Genomic DNA, 15961 nt, shown 5'->3' on the forward strand with positions numbered 1-15961 from the left:
CCCTTTTTCTGTTTCCTCTATTTTTCTCCTCAGGATAGCCTTTTGATTGGTCAAGGTGGTTGCTGTCCAGTTGCTGGGCAGTGGGCTATTTTTAACCCGTTCTGTTGATTGGAGAAGCTGCATTTTCGGCGGGAATTTCAGGTATTTATAGAGGCACTCACCCTGGGGAGCACTGTGCCTGAAGATCAAGCAGGAAAACGTGCCCTGCCCACCCTCCTGTTTCCTTAGTCGCGGTTTTGTTAAATGGGGGGGTTAGTCGCTCAGCCTTGCTGGGTGGACTGATGAGCAGTGCCTTAATGGACTTTAATTAACATCTGTGGGAATTTTTATGATTTTAATGATTGATGGATTTGTTAATATTTATGGTTACTTCCCCTTTAATTAAGACCACGGTCATTTTAATCCACTTCTGTATTATGTCGTTACTTGTCGAGCACCATGGTGAGGTTTCCTGTCAGGCTGCTCAGCCATGATGACATACAGATTTAGCAAGCACCATAATATGAGGGTTAGCATGCCATCCCGACAAACTTGATGCCTATTTTAACTCAATACCAACTTGCATATAGTTAACATAAGCCAGATCAATAAGCTAGTGAGATAACGCACCAGGTATGACTTTAATGGTGGCAACCAGTCCTGAGCATATTCTCTTGGTTTCAATGCCCAATTTGTTAGTTATCCCAAGAGATAAGTCAGAGCCACGTTTATTTCATAGCGTCTTTTTTTGGCATGTAATTAAAGCCATGAAATTCATGCGTTTTTCCAAGATGGCATTTTTCAGTCACACAATGTTTTTATTACTTTTTTTCCTCATAGAGAAGGCTACGGGAAAAGTTTGAGGGGAAAAAATAAAAATAAGACACCAAGAGCATGCTGTGATTTCTAAAAAGGCCAAGGGAGCAAAAGAACACTAGGAAAACAGTGTTGAAATGCCACTAGAAAAGCACAATGGCCCAAGATTTACTAAACCTACAGATGTCGTAAGCCTAGACCGACTGTCCAGACCTGCACCAGATTTATCGCAGGCGCTCAGGCTGGATGGTAAATCTGGTGCAGGGACAGACAAATTTCCGTGACTCTATACCAAGTATTTGTTGGCTTTCTTCAAGACAAATTTTTATGACAGAATTTAGGCACAATTTTGGCTCAAAATGGCGCATCTTAGGGCCACCCCTTCCCCCTGTTGACCATGTCAGAAAAAAGTTTAAAAACCCTAGATGAGCCAAACTGCTATACTTTTTGGACAGATGTTTTGTGCAGACACATTAGTAAATCTGGGCCAATGTTTGTAGGGCAGAAGTGCACATATCCAAATCTTTATCACATTCTAATGGCACGAGAAGTTTCACTGAAAACAGAGATGCTGCAGAAAGCAGTTTCCATCAGCCCCTACACATGTTTACCTGTAAGGACCCAGGCCTTCATGGACATGGATCTTGACAGTGAAAATATCATAACTCCATCGCTCGACGAGAGGTTGCAGACTACTCTGCTGGGCAAACAAGGCACACATGGCCATTCTGAGGGTATATTTACACGTGCCATATTTGTTGCAAAAATTTCTGCAACTGAAAGATTAGTCCCATTCATCTGTATTTCTGCAAGCCTCAATTAGATGAATCGACAGTCACAAAAATATCTGCAATGTCGGAGTATACCCTTCTAATGAAAGCGCCTTCTGCTTCACCTGGGTCTCTACTCCTGTGCAGCCACCTCCAAGGTGGGGAGAGAAGGCTTTCCTGAAATTCCTGAGAAGGGGCCATCCTACTGGTAAAACTGGTGATTGAGGAAGTGGAGGGGCAATTTTTACAACCAGAAAGAAGGGAAGAGGACAATGCTAGAATTAAAGAGGTTCTCCGAGACTGGGAACCTTTCGGTATGGCCAGGCAGGGTGAAGGGATTAAAAGCAGAGCAAAGTTCCCCTCTTCTCCACTTGTGTCCTGTCGCGTCAACATACACATCCCCACTGCTGGTCAATCAGTGGCCTCAGCGGTGACATGTGTAGGCTTGACGTGATCATTTCCACTGAGGCCATTGATTGGGTGGCAGCAGTGATGTGCATGGAGATGGCACATCACACTTCAGGTCTGGGGGGGGGGGGGCTGTAGTAGTTTTTTGATCCTTAGACCCCTCATGGCCATATTAAAAGGGCCCCTGGTCTCAAAAGGAGAGCTATATTTTGAGTTCTCATGTGTCGAAGTACTATGCAGGGAAGTACCAAATCAAAAAAGACCAGAGGAATGACTAGAATATCAAACAAAGACCACTAATTACAATGGACCATCAGATCTGCAGAGCCCATATGTAATTTCCCTTTAGCAATACACACAATGTCCCCATATTTTATACACTCAAGTGTCAGTCAACAATTTTATATAAGCCCACAATGTTAAACCATAAAACATTCCAGCCATATCTGGGAGAATATAATCCCCTCAGCAGTGTCACAATTTTATTTTTATGGAATACAGTCAATATCAGATAGGAATTGGTCACACAGCTGGGACCCGCTCCTTTCTCCATGGCCGCTGTGCATGTGCAGTCAATCTCTATTTCCCACTATGGGAGTTCTGAAAATAGCAGAGTGCCGGCTCGGCCATTTCCGACAGTCCCAATAGCGGTGAACGGAGAGGTGGGTGTCCTTGTGCAGCTTGCTCTTCCATTCACCACTATGGGACATCCAAAAAAAGCTGAGCTGTTTTCGAAACTCCTGTAGCAGTGAATGGAGTACAAGCCAGTGTGCCTTCCTTCAATTTGGGGGCCCCGTTCTGGAGTTAGAAGATGGTCTGAGAAGTGGGACCTGGACCTATATGACATTGATGGCATATCCTTCAGATATGCCACCAATGTCCCAGATGGGCCAACCCCTTTAGTTCTTCCATAAAAATGGAATAGTGACACTACTTTGGGGATTATATTCTCCTACATATAGCTGAAGAGTTTTATGGTTTCACATTGTGGGCTTCTACGAAGTTGTTGACCAACACTTGACTTGAGTGTATAAAATATGGAGACATTGTGTGTATGGCTGAAGGAAAATGAAATATGGGCTCTGCAGATCTGATGGTCCATAGTAATCCAGTTACATGACCTTATCCAGTGAATAAGCTGGAGCTTCCACCGACATCGCATCCGCTTTTCTACTTCCGATTTCTTGTTCTAAGTCCAACACCGAGATGGGCCGACATGACTAGTAAGCAATCCAAAGCCTACTGACAGCCCATGGCAGCGACATGCTCAAGACTGGAAACAGAAGAGAAGAGAGAAGAACTGGACCCGACTTCAGTAGAAGCACGTTCTTGATCAGAGACTGAGCCCTGTCAATCAAAGCAGAGAGGGAACGGCAGTTGCAGAGAGAGCAGAGCCTCTAGGTGTAACGGCAACGCCCCCGCTGCTCCTAGAGGTTCATTTGCATATATTAAAACATCATTTTTTTTCAGAAATGCGGGCAGATATGAACATGGGACCAACACAGATGCCTTCAGCTGCCAAGTGCACATGCAACAGGTCAGGTACAAATCTGCTGACAGATGCTCTTTAAAAGAGAAAAAAGTGCCGCAGATTTGCTGCAAAATCTGCATGTTTTACATATGTAATTGCAGCGGATTTCACTGCCAAGGATGAATTTCGCTGTGAAAATCTGCAACATAACGAGATATTCTGCAGATTTTAAATTCACCATGCATTTCAATACTCACATGGATTTCTTTTTTCCCTGTAAAGTGTGAATGAGATTGGTTAAAGTGGCTCTGTCACCAGGATCAACCCTATTAAACCATACTGCCTAGTAGGACCCATCAAGTAATTAAAACAATACCTTTCTTTTGTCTGTATGCTAAACGGCTGCAGAGATATCTGCATTTTTATTCATATCCAAATGAGAAGTACGAGCACCAGGAGGCAGGGCTGAACCCTCTGAGCACTGCTATGCAGTGATGGCCAGTTCGCAGTGTTCGCCGACGAACACATGCGATCTGCCATCTTTATTTCAAAGCCCGGCGATGCAGAGGTAAGTCCTTACCTGCGCCGCGAGCCGCTCTGAAACACATGCGGTCACTGGGAGCAGGCAGTTCTGAGAACAGCCTTTATCGGGCTGGCGGCGCAGGCACAGGTAAGGACTTACCTCTGCATCGCCGGGCTTGGGAATAAAGATGGCAGATCGCATGTGTTTGTTGGCGAACACTGAGAACTGGCCATCACTACTGCTATGTAACAACCCCCGTGCTCTGCACACATCCCCTCGCCTTGATTGACAGGGCTAGACATGCTGAGGGCAGAGCTGTGTCCTAGCATCTACATATCATATACACTATGTACTATAGCTTCACCACACTGAGATCTTCTTAGAAAGCTAATCTACATATTACTGCTTTATTCACAGGTACAATATATTATTATACAGACACCAGTAATATGTGGTAGAGATCTTTGGTTTGAATCCTAAAAAAGACTTACCGTACATAAACTTTTTTTTTTTTTTTAATTCTCATTTAATTCAGAATAAAAGGCTATACTATTATTATATAGAATCATATTATAACAATAAAAGGCCTTACTATATTGAGAGTAGTGTTTCGTTTTGTTTTTGTTTAGAAGCCCGAAAACTATTACTGATTTATTCACAGGCACAATATACATTATAAAGAAACCAGCAATATTTTGTAGTTTTTTTTTTTTTAAAGGGAACCTGTCATCAATTTTATGCTGACCTCACTGAGGGCAGCATAACATAGTGACAGAAATGCAGATTTCAGCGATGTGTCACTCATGAGCTAAAAGTAAGTGGCTGCCAAGAACCAGCATCATAATCATTGCAGAACAGGCCTTGGAGAAAAAAAAAAAAAAAAAAGAGTCAAATCTACTTGAGAAGAGTCATGGTTATTCATAATTTCTGCTGATGATTGGCAGTTCTCTCCTAGAGAGAAAGGGAGAAAACTAGGTAGAAGACTGTCAGCCATCAGCAGGTGGGCGGGAGAGCAGGAATTCATGAATAACCAGGACTCTTCTCAGGTGGCCGGGACTCTTTTCCAGGCCCAGTCTACAATGATTATGATGCTGGTTCTCGGCAACCACTTACTTTTAACTTTTAAATGACAGACCGCTGAAATCAACGCACCTGTCTCTACTTTATTCTGCCGATAGTATGGGCAGCATAAAGTTGATGACAGGTTCCCTTTAAGCCTAAAAACATGATTCCCGATATGATAAGGATATTGACTTATTATGGTTTAAATGTGAAAGAAAAAAAAAATATCTGAAGGGAAAAAAAACAGGAAGTCTCTCCCAGGATTCAAACCTGATATCTCTACATACAAAACCACACACTTACCACCAAGCTATTGCATTATCACATAAAGATATGTGTTTTTTCTATGCTTAGAAGCTCACAAATATTACCGGTGCCTTTATAATCATATATTGTACCTGTGAATAAAGCAGTAATATGTAGATTAGCTTTCTGAGCAGATCTCAGTGTGGTGAAGCTACAGTACATAGTGTATATGATATGTTGATGCTAGGAGAAAGCTCTGCCCTCAAGATTACTATGAAATCAAGGCAAGGGGGGAGTGTGCAGACCACAGGGGTTGTTACATAGCAGTGCTCAGAGGGCTCAGCCCTGCTTCCTGGTGTCAAACTTCAAATTTGCATATAAATAAAAACGCAGATATCTCTGCAACGGTTTAGCATACAGACAAAAGAAAAGTATTGTTTTAATCAGTATGATGAGCCCTACCAGGCAGTATGTCTGGTTTAATAGGGTTGATCCTGGCCACAAAGACGCTTTAAACTCTCATTAACTTTGTTGCTACTGTAGTGTAAATTTGCAGACAGTGTAATAAAAGCACACCTAGTAAAAAAAAAAAAAAATTGTTAATGGAATATACATGAGCTCAACCCTGTGATGTGCTCAACATGCTGGTGGTTGTAGTTTCACAAAAGAGGCAAAACTATCTTGTAAAATTATCTCCCACAGTGATCTCATCCACACATCTGGTGATCTGTAAATAGGTGTAACTGCAAATAACTATAAAGTATAAAATACAGTAAAATAAACTGCGGAAACAATAAACCAAGAACAGGACGCGACTGCACGACGCAGCAGACCTAACTAATCAATCAGCTGCTCATTTCTACCGTTGCCCTATAATATACACAAGGCCGCAATTTGCCGGCATTATTTTGCAATCAATGCTCCGCAGCAGGATAATGGCTTCATGTAAAATGCCGGGATGTCTGCAGGGCTATTACTGAGCAAATTGAGGTGAGCAGATTTCAGACGTACATTAGAGATAATGGCGCCTTATGAATGAATGGTCAGCATCTCTGGAGAAGACAAAACCTTCTGAAGACTGGACACTTTCAGATATTGAATAGCTGAAAGAAACCTGCTCTCCTGTAACTTTACAGCCCTCAGATGACCCGAGCCGTTCAATAAATTCAAAAATGGCTGCACTAAAAATAAAAACGGAATATGAAGTAATGAGCCCTTCTCCCTGTACTGTCTGGCCAGCAAAAGTGAAAACGGGAAACTTTCAATGCGTGTACAGTAAACATGTTAAAGGGCATCAGTTTTGTACCTATGACACTGGCTGACCTGTTACATCTGCGCTTGGCAGCTGAAGGCATCTGTGTTGGTCCATGTTCATATGTGCCCGCATTGCTGAGAAACATGATGTTTTAATATATGCAAATGAGCCTCTAGGAGCAACGGGGGCGTTGCCATTACACCTAGATTTAGAAAAAAAAAAGTACATTTGCCTTCCCAATCCTCTGGCGTGCTTGTGGCAATGCCTCTGTATACTGGCCTGCAGGGATGACGTGTTGACACGAGGTCATGTGCCGACACATCAGAGACGGGCAGAGGATCAGGGAAGTGTTTCCACAGGCGCACCAGGATATTTTATGCAATTGGCAAAAGGAAAATTCAGGGAATCCACATGAACTCAATACTCAGTGACTTGGAAATTTTAATTTTTCAAAATTTTACGGCACGCGGGAGGACGTCCAAGTTGAGCACGGACAGTGGGGTGTGATGCAGAGGGAGATTACCATATATCCAATTATTTAGGCCAATTATCAGAAACGAGGAATCCTGTGAACCCTGGTTCCCAGTAACAGGCGTTGTAATAGACCCTTTATCGTTCAATTTTCATGAAGCGCCACCACAGGACAAACTGAGAATTACACATTTACCATTCCAATCAACAGACTGTCTATGTGGGTCCACCAGAGCCAAAGGGAGATGCCGTTTGTAACCACAGCCTAAGCAATTCTCTAAAAGGCTATAAATAATAAATCATATAAACTGGACAACTCCTTTAAGGGGCTACTGCAGCAACAGCCAATTAGAACAGACTTGTAAGTTTAACTTTTAAAATTTCCATTTTCATTATGCAGTTAATAACGCCATCAACTGTCAAAGGAAACCTGTCATGTTGAACATGGTGTCTGAGCTGAAGGCACCACATTAGAAGGAGCGGAGTAGTGTTTTAAGTTCAGCATATCGAAGAATCCCGCTACCACGGACCATAACGGAATTTGGAATCCATAACGGGATTCTTCGATAACCCGAACTTTGGACGCAGAACTTAAAACACAAGTTCGCTCAACACTAGAGCTGAGCAGATATAAATGGATGAAATACGAATTTTACTGAATCTTCCCATAAAGTTATATATCAATCTGCTCAGCTCCTTCTGCTCTATAACATGGTGCCTGTTACTTACACTGCATTTTTATAGTGACAGGTTCCCTTTAATGTTCACACATTTCCTCTCCGATGCTGTATTCCGTATGAATGGGCGGCTACAGCGCGTGATAGACTGTACTACAGAGACCTGCACAGAGATGGCCAATCCTTGTAGCAGGGTGTTCAGGAGCGATGACATCAGGTACAACCCCTTTAATGACTAATCCATACGAGCAGGATACACTCACATACTAATATAGAGAGCACATCTAGATCTCGGCTTAATTTAGACAATTGTCTCCAGCAACAATGCAGCTGAAGGGCAACGCCCAGAAAATGACAGGTTAAAAGATGATAAAACTGCAAAACCCAAGGAGCTTTACTTCTGTAACTGAATACATCTCCCAGCATGCTTTTCCTATTGCTGCCTGGTGCCGTCACATACTGCAATTATCAACTGGCGAGTAGGAGTTTTCCTACAGGTACAACATGGTGCAGGGGTCTGTTAAGAGTCCCTGAAGCTGGACAAACCCTTTAAGAAGCCCTCATCCTCTGCAGACTGACAGGTCATAAAAGTAATAACGGGCTGGTGGTGGGACGAACAAAACGCTATCACTAGATGAATAAAATCACCAAATTATCTGCAATGTTGCTGCGTGCGGCCTCTGCCTTCCATCCGTCTTCACTTGAGTAAAGCCCTATTTCAGTAGATTGAGATCATATAGGGCAGTGATGGCGAACCTTTTAGAGACCGAGTGCCCAAACTGCAACCCAAAACCCACTTATTTATCGCAAAGTGCCCAGATGGCAATTTAACATGAATACTACAGTCCAGTATAGTATACCTTCCATGTACTTTATCATTTAGCTATAATACCCTGACTACATTCAGTGCGCTGCCTGCGCTGTTCATAGTGCGCCCTGCGCTGATGAATGGCAGGAAAAGTCTATGGCATATTGGTACACCACAGACTTATTCCAGGATGTGGGTGCCCACAGGGATGGCTCTGAGTGCCATACCCGTGCCATAGGTTCGCCACCACTGATATAGGGGCTGTCCCCCATTACTGACAACTATCTATGTGCCAGAACAGAGGGCCGGTCAGTGAAGGCGACTGTACGTATCGAGTGAAAGCCACCTGGACCCACCGATTTCAATGAGACCAGCCAATCATCAGGGGAAAGAAGGATCGGGTAGTTGGATTTCAACATGTACCATCATATTGTTCTCAAGGAGGATAAGCCGCTGCCAGATGTGTCTGGTACTGGCTTACTCCTGTCTCCCCATCAGGAACAAGCACGCTTAGCAGAGCTGAGAGTTGACTGACAGCAGTATAAGGTGTACAACCGCCTTAGGCCTCATGCGCATAGCCGCGTGCATATTGCGGTTTGTGCAGCAATTTCCGCGTCCTTCACAGCATCTGCTCTTCTGTCGTTGAGCCAGGTATGTGTATGGGGAGGTAGAAGAGATTAAAGGGGTTGTTCAGCAATTTATATGGAGGACCTATCCTGAGGATAGATCAGGGATGCTCAACCTGCTTCCCTCCAGCTGTTGTAAAACTACAACTCCCATCATGCCCTTCTGTAGGCTGATAGCTGTAGGCTGTCCGGGAATGATGGGAGTTGTAGTTTTGCAACAGCTGGAGGGCCGCAGATTGAGCATGCCTGGGATAGATCATTAATATCTGATCGGTGGGATCCGACACCCGGCACCCTCGCTGATCATCTGTTTGAAGAGGTGGTGGCTCTCCATTCGAGTGCTGCTTCCTGGTCATTACACTGTACTTCGTCTCAGAAATGCAGAGTAAGGCCTATTGCACACGACCGTATGGCTTTTTCAGTATTTTGCGGTCCGTTTTTTAGGATCCGTTGTTCCGTTTTTCCGTATGGCATATACAGTATACAGTAATTACATAGATAAAATTGGGCTGGGCATAACATTTTCAATAGATGGTTCAGCAAAAAACGGAACGGAAACGGAAGACATACGGATGCATTTCCGTATGTGTTCGGTTTTTTTTGCGGACCCATTGACTTGAATGGAGCCACGGAACGTGATTTGCGGGCAATAATAGGACATGTTCTATGTTAAAACGGAACGGAAAAATGGAAATACGGAAACGGAATGCATACGGAGTACATTCCGTTTTTTTTGCAGAACCATTGAAATGAATGGTTCCGTATACGGAACGCAAAAAACGGCCAGTAAACGGGAAAAAAAAAACGTCCGTGTGCAGGAGGCCTAATGATGAGTACTCGCTCCATTCACTTAAATGGAGTGGCGACTTGTAATTACACTACGCCGCTGCTCCACAGGAGACGACGTATAGTGTAATGACCAGGAAGCAGCGCCACCTCCTCTTAAAACAGCTGATTGGCAGGGGTGCCGGGTGTCAGACCTCCACCGATCAGATATTGATGACCTATCCTCAGGATAGGTCATTAATATAAATTGCTGAACAACCCCTTTAATCTCTTCTAACTCCCCATACACATACTCTGTTCAACGACAGAAGAGCAGATGAGGTGAAGGACGCGGATAGAAAACCTTTGATAGCAGTGGCGGCAGTCTATGAACAAAGGGATCGGGTGAAAAAATTCAACTGGAGTTGGGAGCCCCCCATACACATTAGATTGTTGGCCAGTCCCACCAAAAATTGTTTGTACAGCCAACAGTACACTCATGTGTATGGGTGGCCTAGGAGTGGCTCCTGAAGTGGCGCGTTTAAGGATTACATGGAGGGCCTTACATACACCCTGCGGCTGCCGCATGGTAAACGTAGGCTTCTCCGGTAAGACTTCACCCCAAACAGTTAGCATTACTATAGATTTATTGAGGAGCTGGGATTTAACAGGAAGATTTATATCCATAAAAATGGCTGCTCATGAGTTTGACAATAAATGCCCCACTGCGATACAGAAATGTGAATACAGCCGTAAGCCTTGTATGGATGGATACTGCACCACTGAAGCTCAGTTTGGTACAGCTGTGGTACTGCACTCAAACGATAACCATACCAGATCTCCACGTCTCCTCTGACTACTGGAGAGGAAATCGCCATTCATACAGAATCTGATGGGCCAAGATACACGGCCCTTGGAGCAGCCGATTATCGGAAAGAAAGCTGTCTCTGTGCGGGTGAAGCTCTGCGTTTACATGCAGCGATCATCTCCACAGTATGAGCGGTTGCTATTGCGATCGCTCGTCCTCATGCGGCTGCACTGTTTTTGGGCAGAGGATCTCTGTTTAGACCGCACGATCTGCTTGCCCAGAAACGATAATTTACTTGCCTGCAGTAACGAACATTTCGCTCATTCATCGCGTGACCTGTTTCACCTTTGCACTGGCAGATTGTCAGGAGCGAGTGTTCGCAGGAACATTCGTTGCCGATAATCTGCCCAACAATCGGGCCGTGTAAACCCGCCATAAGACTTCTTTCGTGCCAGCACATGGACCTCTATTTGGAAGAACACGCACATTAAAGAGGGTGTGAACACTGGCATGGTATTAAGGATCTGCACCACACAGAACTGGTATAAATCCACTATATGGTTCTGAGCAGATTGCAAAGGGTCAAAACCCGCACCGCTGGTCAATTTTACCTCCGTGGACATGACATTTAGAAAATCTCATCTACTAGCTGGTACTGTATTAAGCTGCAGATTTTTCCCACAAAAATTTACATGGAAAAGCCGTGGTTAATACGCACCGTGTGCACGTGGCCACAGTCACTGAGACAAGGTCGCCAAGCACCTCCAAACACACCATCCATGGACACTCAGGTGAAGATTTATTCTGTTGCACCACGTGGCGCAACTGTCTATTGCACAACTAAGGGATGTGCTTTATTGCCAGGGGCGGACTGGAAGCTTAAAGTGGCCGTGGAAAAAAAAAAAAAGCTTAAACTAGTCCCATGTTGTAGGCAGATCCAAATTGACAGAAGGCGGGCAACACAATTAGGCAGGGACAATAATAGTAGATGAGTGCAGCACAAAATACCACATGGCAGCACAACCAAATACCACAGGGCAGCACAACCAAATACCACATGGCAGCACAACCAAATACCACAGGGCAGCACAACCAAATACCACAGGGCAGCACAACCAAATACCACAGGGCAGCACAACCAAATACCACAGGGCAGCACAACCAAATACCACAGGGCAGCACAACCAAATACCACAGGGCAGCACAACCAAATACCACAGGGCAGCACAACCAAATACCACAGGGCAGCACAAAAAACTTCCTCAGTAGAACTAAGAGGAGGGCTCAGGTGGCCCCCTGGGAATCGGCCCACGGGGAAATTTCCCTGTAGGGTTTATGGCCAGTCTACTCTGTGTAGGACGCAAGCACGGAGTTAGGGCTCATGCACATGAACGCATTTTTCTTCAGTATCCATTCCGTTTTTATATTCAGGTCTGAATGTGGAACAATTCATTTCAATGGGGCTTGAAAAAAATGGAATTGACTGTGTGCATTTCGTGTTTGTATATCCGTTCCACAAAAAACAAAAAAGGGAACATGTTCTATTCTTGTCCGTTTTGCAGACAAGAACAGGCATTGTTACAATGGATCCGCAAAAAAAAAAAAAACGGATGCAACTCGGACGAATTTAATCCATTTTTTTGTTGCGCACTGCAAAATACATACGGTCGTGTGCATGAGCACTTAGATTGAGAAACTCTTCCCAGTTTTTCAAAATAATTTCTGATGTAAAAGGTGAGCGAATTGACTTCGGATGCTTCATCCTAAGTTGATTCACATAAAACTTTGTTGTAATCCTTTACGGCGCTGGAGCTCCGTACAGTATTAGGATGTATTGGCTCAGATGAGCCAAAGTTATTCGTTCGCAAAGTCTCGCAAGACTTTATGCAATAATTTCCTGAAATTATTACAGTAAAAAACCTTGATACCGAACTCAGGTTTGGTTCCAAATGGTGCCTTGGAGCTGAACCCGAGATCAGGATCAAGGTTTTTTACTGTAATAATTATTTCACGAAGTTATTACACAAAGTCTCGCGAGACTTTGTGTAATAACTTCGTCTCATCGGAGCCAATACATCCTAATACTGTACGGAGCTCCAGTGTCGTACATAAAACAACTGTTTTTATTTGCATAAAACAACGTTTTATGCGAATCGACTTCGGATGAAGCATCTGAAGTCGATTCGCTCATCCCTAACTGTAAGCCAAAACCAGGTGTGGGTTAAAATATAGAACAGGAGAACATTTTTCCATTATACCGTATCCTGGTTTTGGCTCACAATCACTGACACGTAAAGTAGGCCAAAGAGCTCATGCACACGAACGTATTTTCTTTCCATGTCTGTTCCGTTTAGTTTTTTTGCGGACCGTACGTGGAACCATTTATTTCAACGGGTCCGCAAAAAAAATGGAAGTTACTCTGTGTGCATTCCATTTCCGTATTTTCGTTCCGGCAAAAAAATATAACATATCCTATTATTGTCCGCATTACGGACAAGGGTAGTACTGTTTTATTAGGGGCCAGCTGTTCCGTTCCACAAAATACGGAATGCACACAGACGTCATCCGTATTTTCTACGGACCACAAAATAGATACGGTCGTGTGCATGAGCCCTAAAGCGGTGTATGGGCTTCAAAAAAAGCGGCAAACTCAATACTTTTGGTATTTACGCAGGCAGTGCTGTATGGACGTCGCAGAGTAAACCATCAATCACCTCCTTTAGGTGCCGTCCCTGATATCTGTTCGGGGACCAAACTGCGACATGTCAATTAGAAACTTTCAGTCCTGAAACCTCAACCATTATTATTATATTTATTCCTGGAGAACCTTTTTTTTTTGTGATGTCTCGGATGAATTCATTAACAGCCTATTATATCACTGACGGTATCATTGTGCCGGGGCCGTGCGCGGAGAAAGGAGCCCTGACAGCCAGCGACACTTCCAGAGCGTGGGAATTTCCTTGACTTCTGTCTGAGGTTAGCCACCATTCACAAGAGAGCATCATAAACTGGGGAGGGGGTGCTACTGACCATTTCTTCGTGCATTCCACCATCAGCTCCTGATACGATGCCACAAACTGAAACTTGGAGGCATGTTTTCCCACGCGCTGCAACCGCTTCCACACCGAAGCCATGATCCAGGGACAGCCGGGCAGAGGGGAAAAAAGACGTCTTCTCTCTCTCTTTAATCCTTATAAGGTGGTCTGCATGGGGGCACAGAGGCGGCCAGAGACGGGCTGTGGTCCGGAGGCGCTGGGCAGAGACGGCGGCAGCAGATCCCACTTTAGAAGACAGCCAGCCAGCTCAGGAGACTCCTGCATGGCTGAGGGAAAGGAAGTCCCCGATGCATGGAAAAGTCAGCCCTCCTCCCAGGCGAAATGACGTGGACTGTGCAGAGCTAGACTGCTAAAGACAAAGGAGGAAGAAGGGAAAACGGAGCGGTTAATATTTGACATCATGCAGCAATTTACTCCTGCCGTCCAGCATGATCGCTTACAAAGGGACGCACCGTCTGTGGAACGCCCCCCCCCCACCTCCCACACAGTATCCGGCAGATCAACAGGAATCGTCAGCGCACCTTCCTACAGGGCTCATGATGATGTTGCTGGAGGGGTACACCCCCATCAAGCCTCAAATACATCATTTGTATTAATGTTCACAACCCTAATTACAGCGTGGCGCAATTAACCTCCCCGCGGGGCAGGCTGGACCTATGGGAGTGTGCCCGCTGCCACCCAAGAGACTGACGTCTGCCCTAGGGTGATCAGATGAAACTGCAGAAGTGATGGATCTCTGCCGGGCAACAGATCTGACGTGTTTTGGAAGCTATCGCCCGGGACCATTGGCGCTGCCAACTAAAAAAAAGGGGGCGTCGTACCCACCACACCGTTAAAGGTGGTCCATGGACTTGATTAGACTTCGGTGCCATGTGTATGGGCAGCATTACTCACAGCACCCACCCCCTGTCACTACAAGCTGTCATCTGCTGCTTCTCAATATTAACCCTTGCCTGGCACACACTGACATGTACAAGATTGGCATGACAGAGGGAGGGGGCTCCTGCAGCAGGCAGAGCAGAATAATAAAGCATGCAATCAGCTTACCTCCTCCTGCCCACTAGGGCATTTAATCTCTCAGCCCTGATCGTTAGCGCGGATCACCCATGCCAAGATGCCCACCATCACAGCCCTCGTTCTCCAGGCCAGGAATAATTGGTATGCAGACAGAAAGATGCAACCTCCCCCCGGCCCTGGACTCCAGCACAAGCCTCCGTGCGAAAACCCTCCCTGCAAGCCAGAGCCCGCTCCACCGCCGCCACTGCTGCCGCTTTCCACATTGGGCACGCAGCAGCATGGATACTGAGCAGCGATTGGTTCGTTCTCCCGTCACTCAATCCGCGAACCAATAGCCGCTCAGCTATCATAGGGCGGGGCTTGCCAGTGCTTTTAAAGGGCTACGGCGTTAGAAAACCCCCAAGGGCCCGCCTTCTCCCCGAAGCCGCGTGATTGGGCGAAAGAGCAAATTGACAGACGGTTGTTTATGGTATGGAGAGCCCTGATTGGATGCCTGCCCTGTCAGTCATAAAATCTTTAGCCGAGATTTAGCCTCTAGTGAAGGTATCACGTTATTGACGGCTCTGGTGTAGAAGATATTTGCTTGTAGTCTGCCATATTTTACTTTTATAGATTGATTCATAGGCCGGTAACAAACCCGCAGAGATCTGTAGTAGGGCTCCCTCTGTAATATAGGAGCGGGCAGATAGAGGATGATGGTGGTAGTAGTCTCATGACACCTTGGACACCAGAGGAAATTCTAAAGTTGGTCATTGGTTTGGAAAGGGACAGGTTTATTACTGATGGAAATGATAAATTATTTTCCCAATTAAAATTTGCAGGTCACATAATCTATGTCCATCTGGGAAATATTGGGGGTCATTTCTCAAACTGGTGTCAAGTAGAACTGGTTTAGTTGCCCATAGCAACCAATCAGATTCATCCTTTCATTTTGGACAACTCCTTTGGAAAATAAAAGGCGGACTCTGATTGGTTGCTAGATGCAACTAAACCAGTTCTACTTGACACCAGCTTTGATAAATGACCCTCAATGTTCCTTTATATCGTCCCATGTCCTTCACGGCTTAACGAATGATACAATCACAGAAATGACCAGAACATAAAGAGGATCTGTGCAGTGTCGTTATAAACACAAGCCGTGACTCTAGTGTGAAGAGAGACCAAAGACGTTTCTACTGTATCAAAATCCCAGAGAACCCCTTT

The 15961-nt window shown here is 44.9% G+C and overlaps 1 protein-coding gene across 1 annotated transcript in view; it reads right to left on the reverse strand.

Moving 5' to 3' along the window:
• The window catches only part of EHBP1 (EH domain binding protein 1), a 411889-nt gene extending 396321 nt beyond the window's left edge, over positions 1 to 15568 (reverse strand). The window contains 2 exon segments of the mRNA XM_040430136.1: positions 13716 to 14087; positions 14789 to 15568. Coding sequence (XP_040286070.1) covers positions 13716 to 13819 — 104 coding nt within the window. The 5' untranslated portion in view covers positions 13820 to 14087; positions 14789 to 15568.
• Positions 15569 to 15961: the final 393 nt, after the last annotated feature.

The sequence above is a fragment of the Bufo bufo genome, chromosome 4 (assembly GCF_905171765.1).
Source record: "Bufo bufo chromosome 4, aBufBuf1.1, whole genome shotgun sequence".
Taxonomy (NCBI): Eukaryota; Metazoa; Chordata; class Amphibia; order Anura; family Bufonidae; genus Bufo; species Bufo bufo.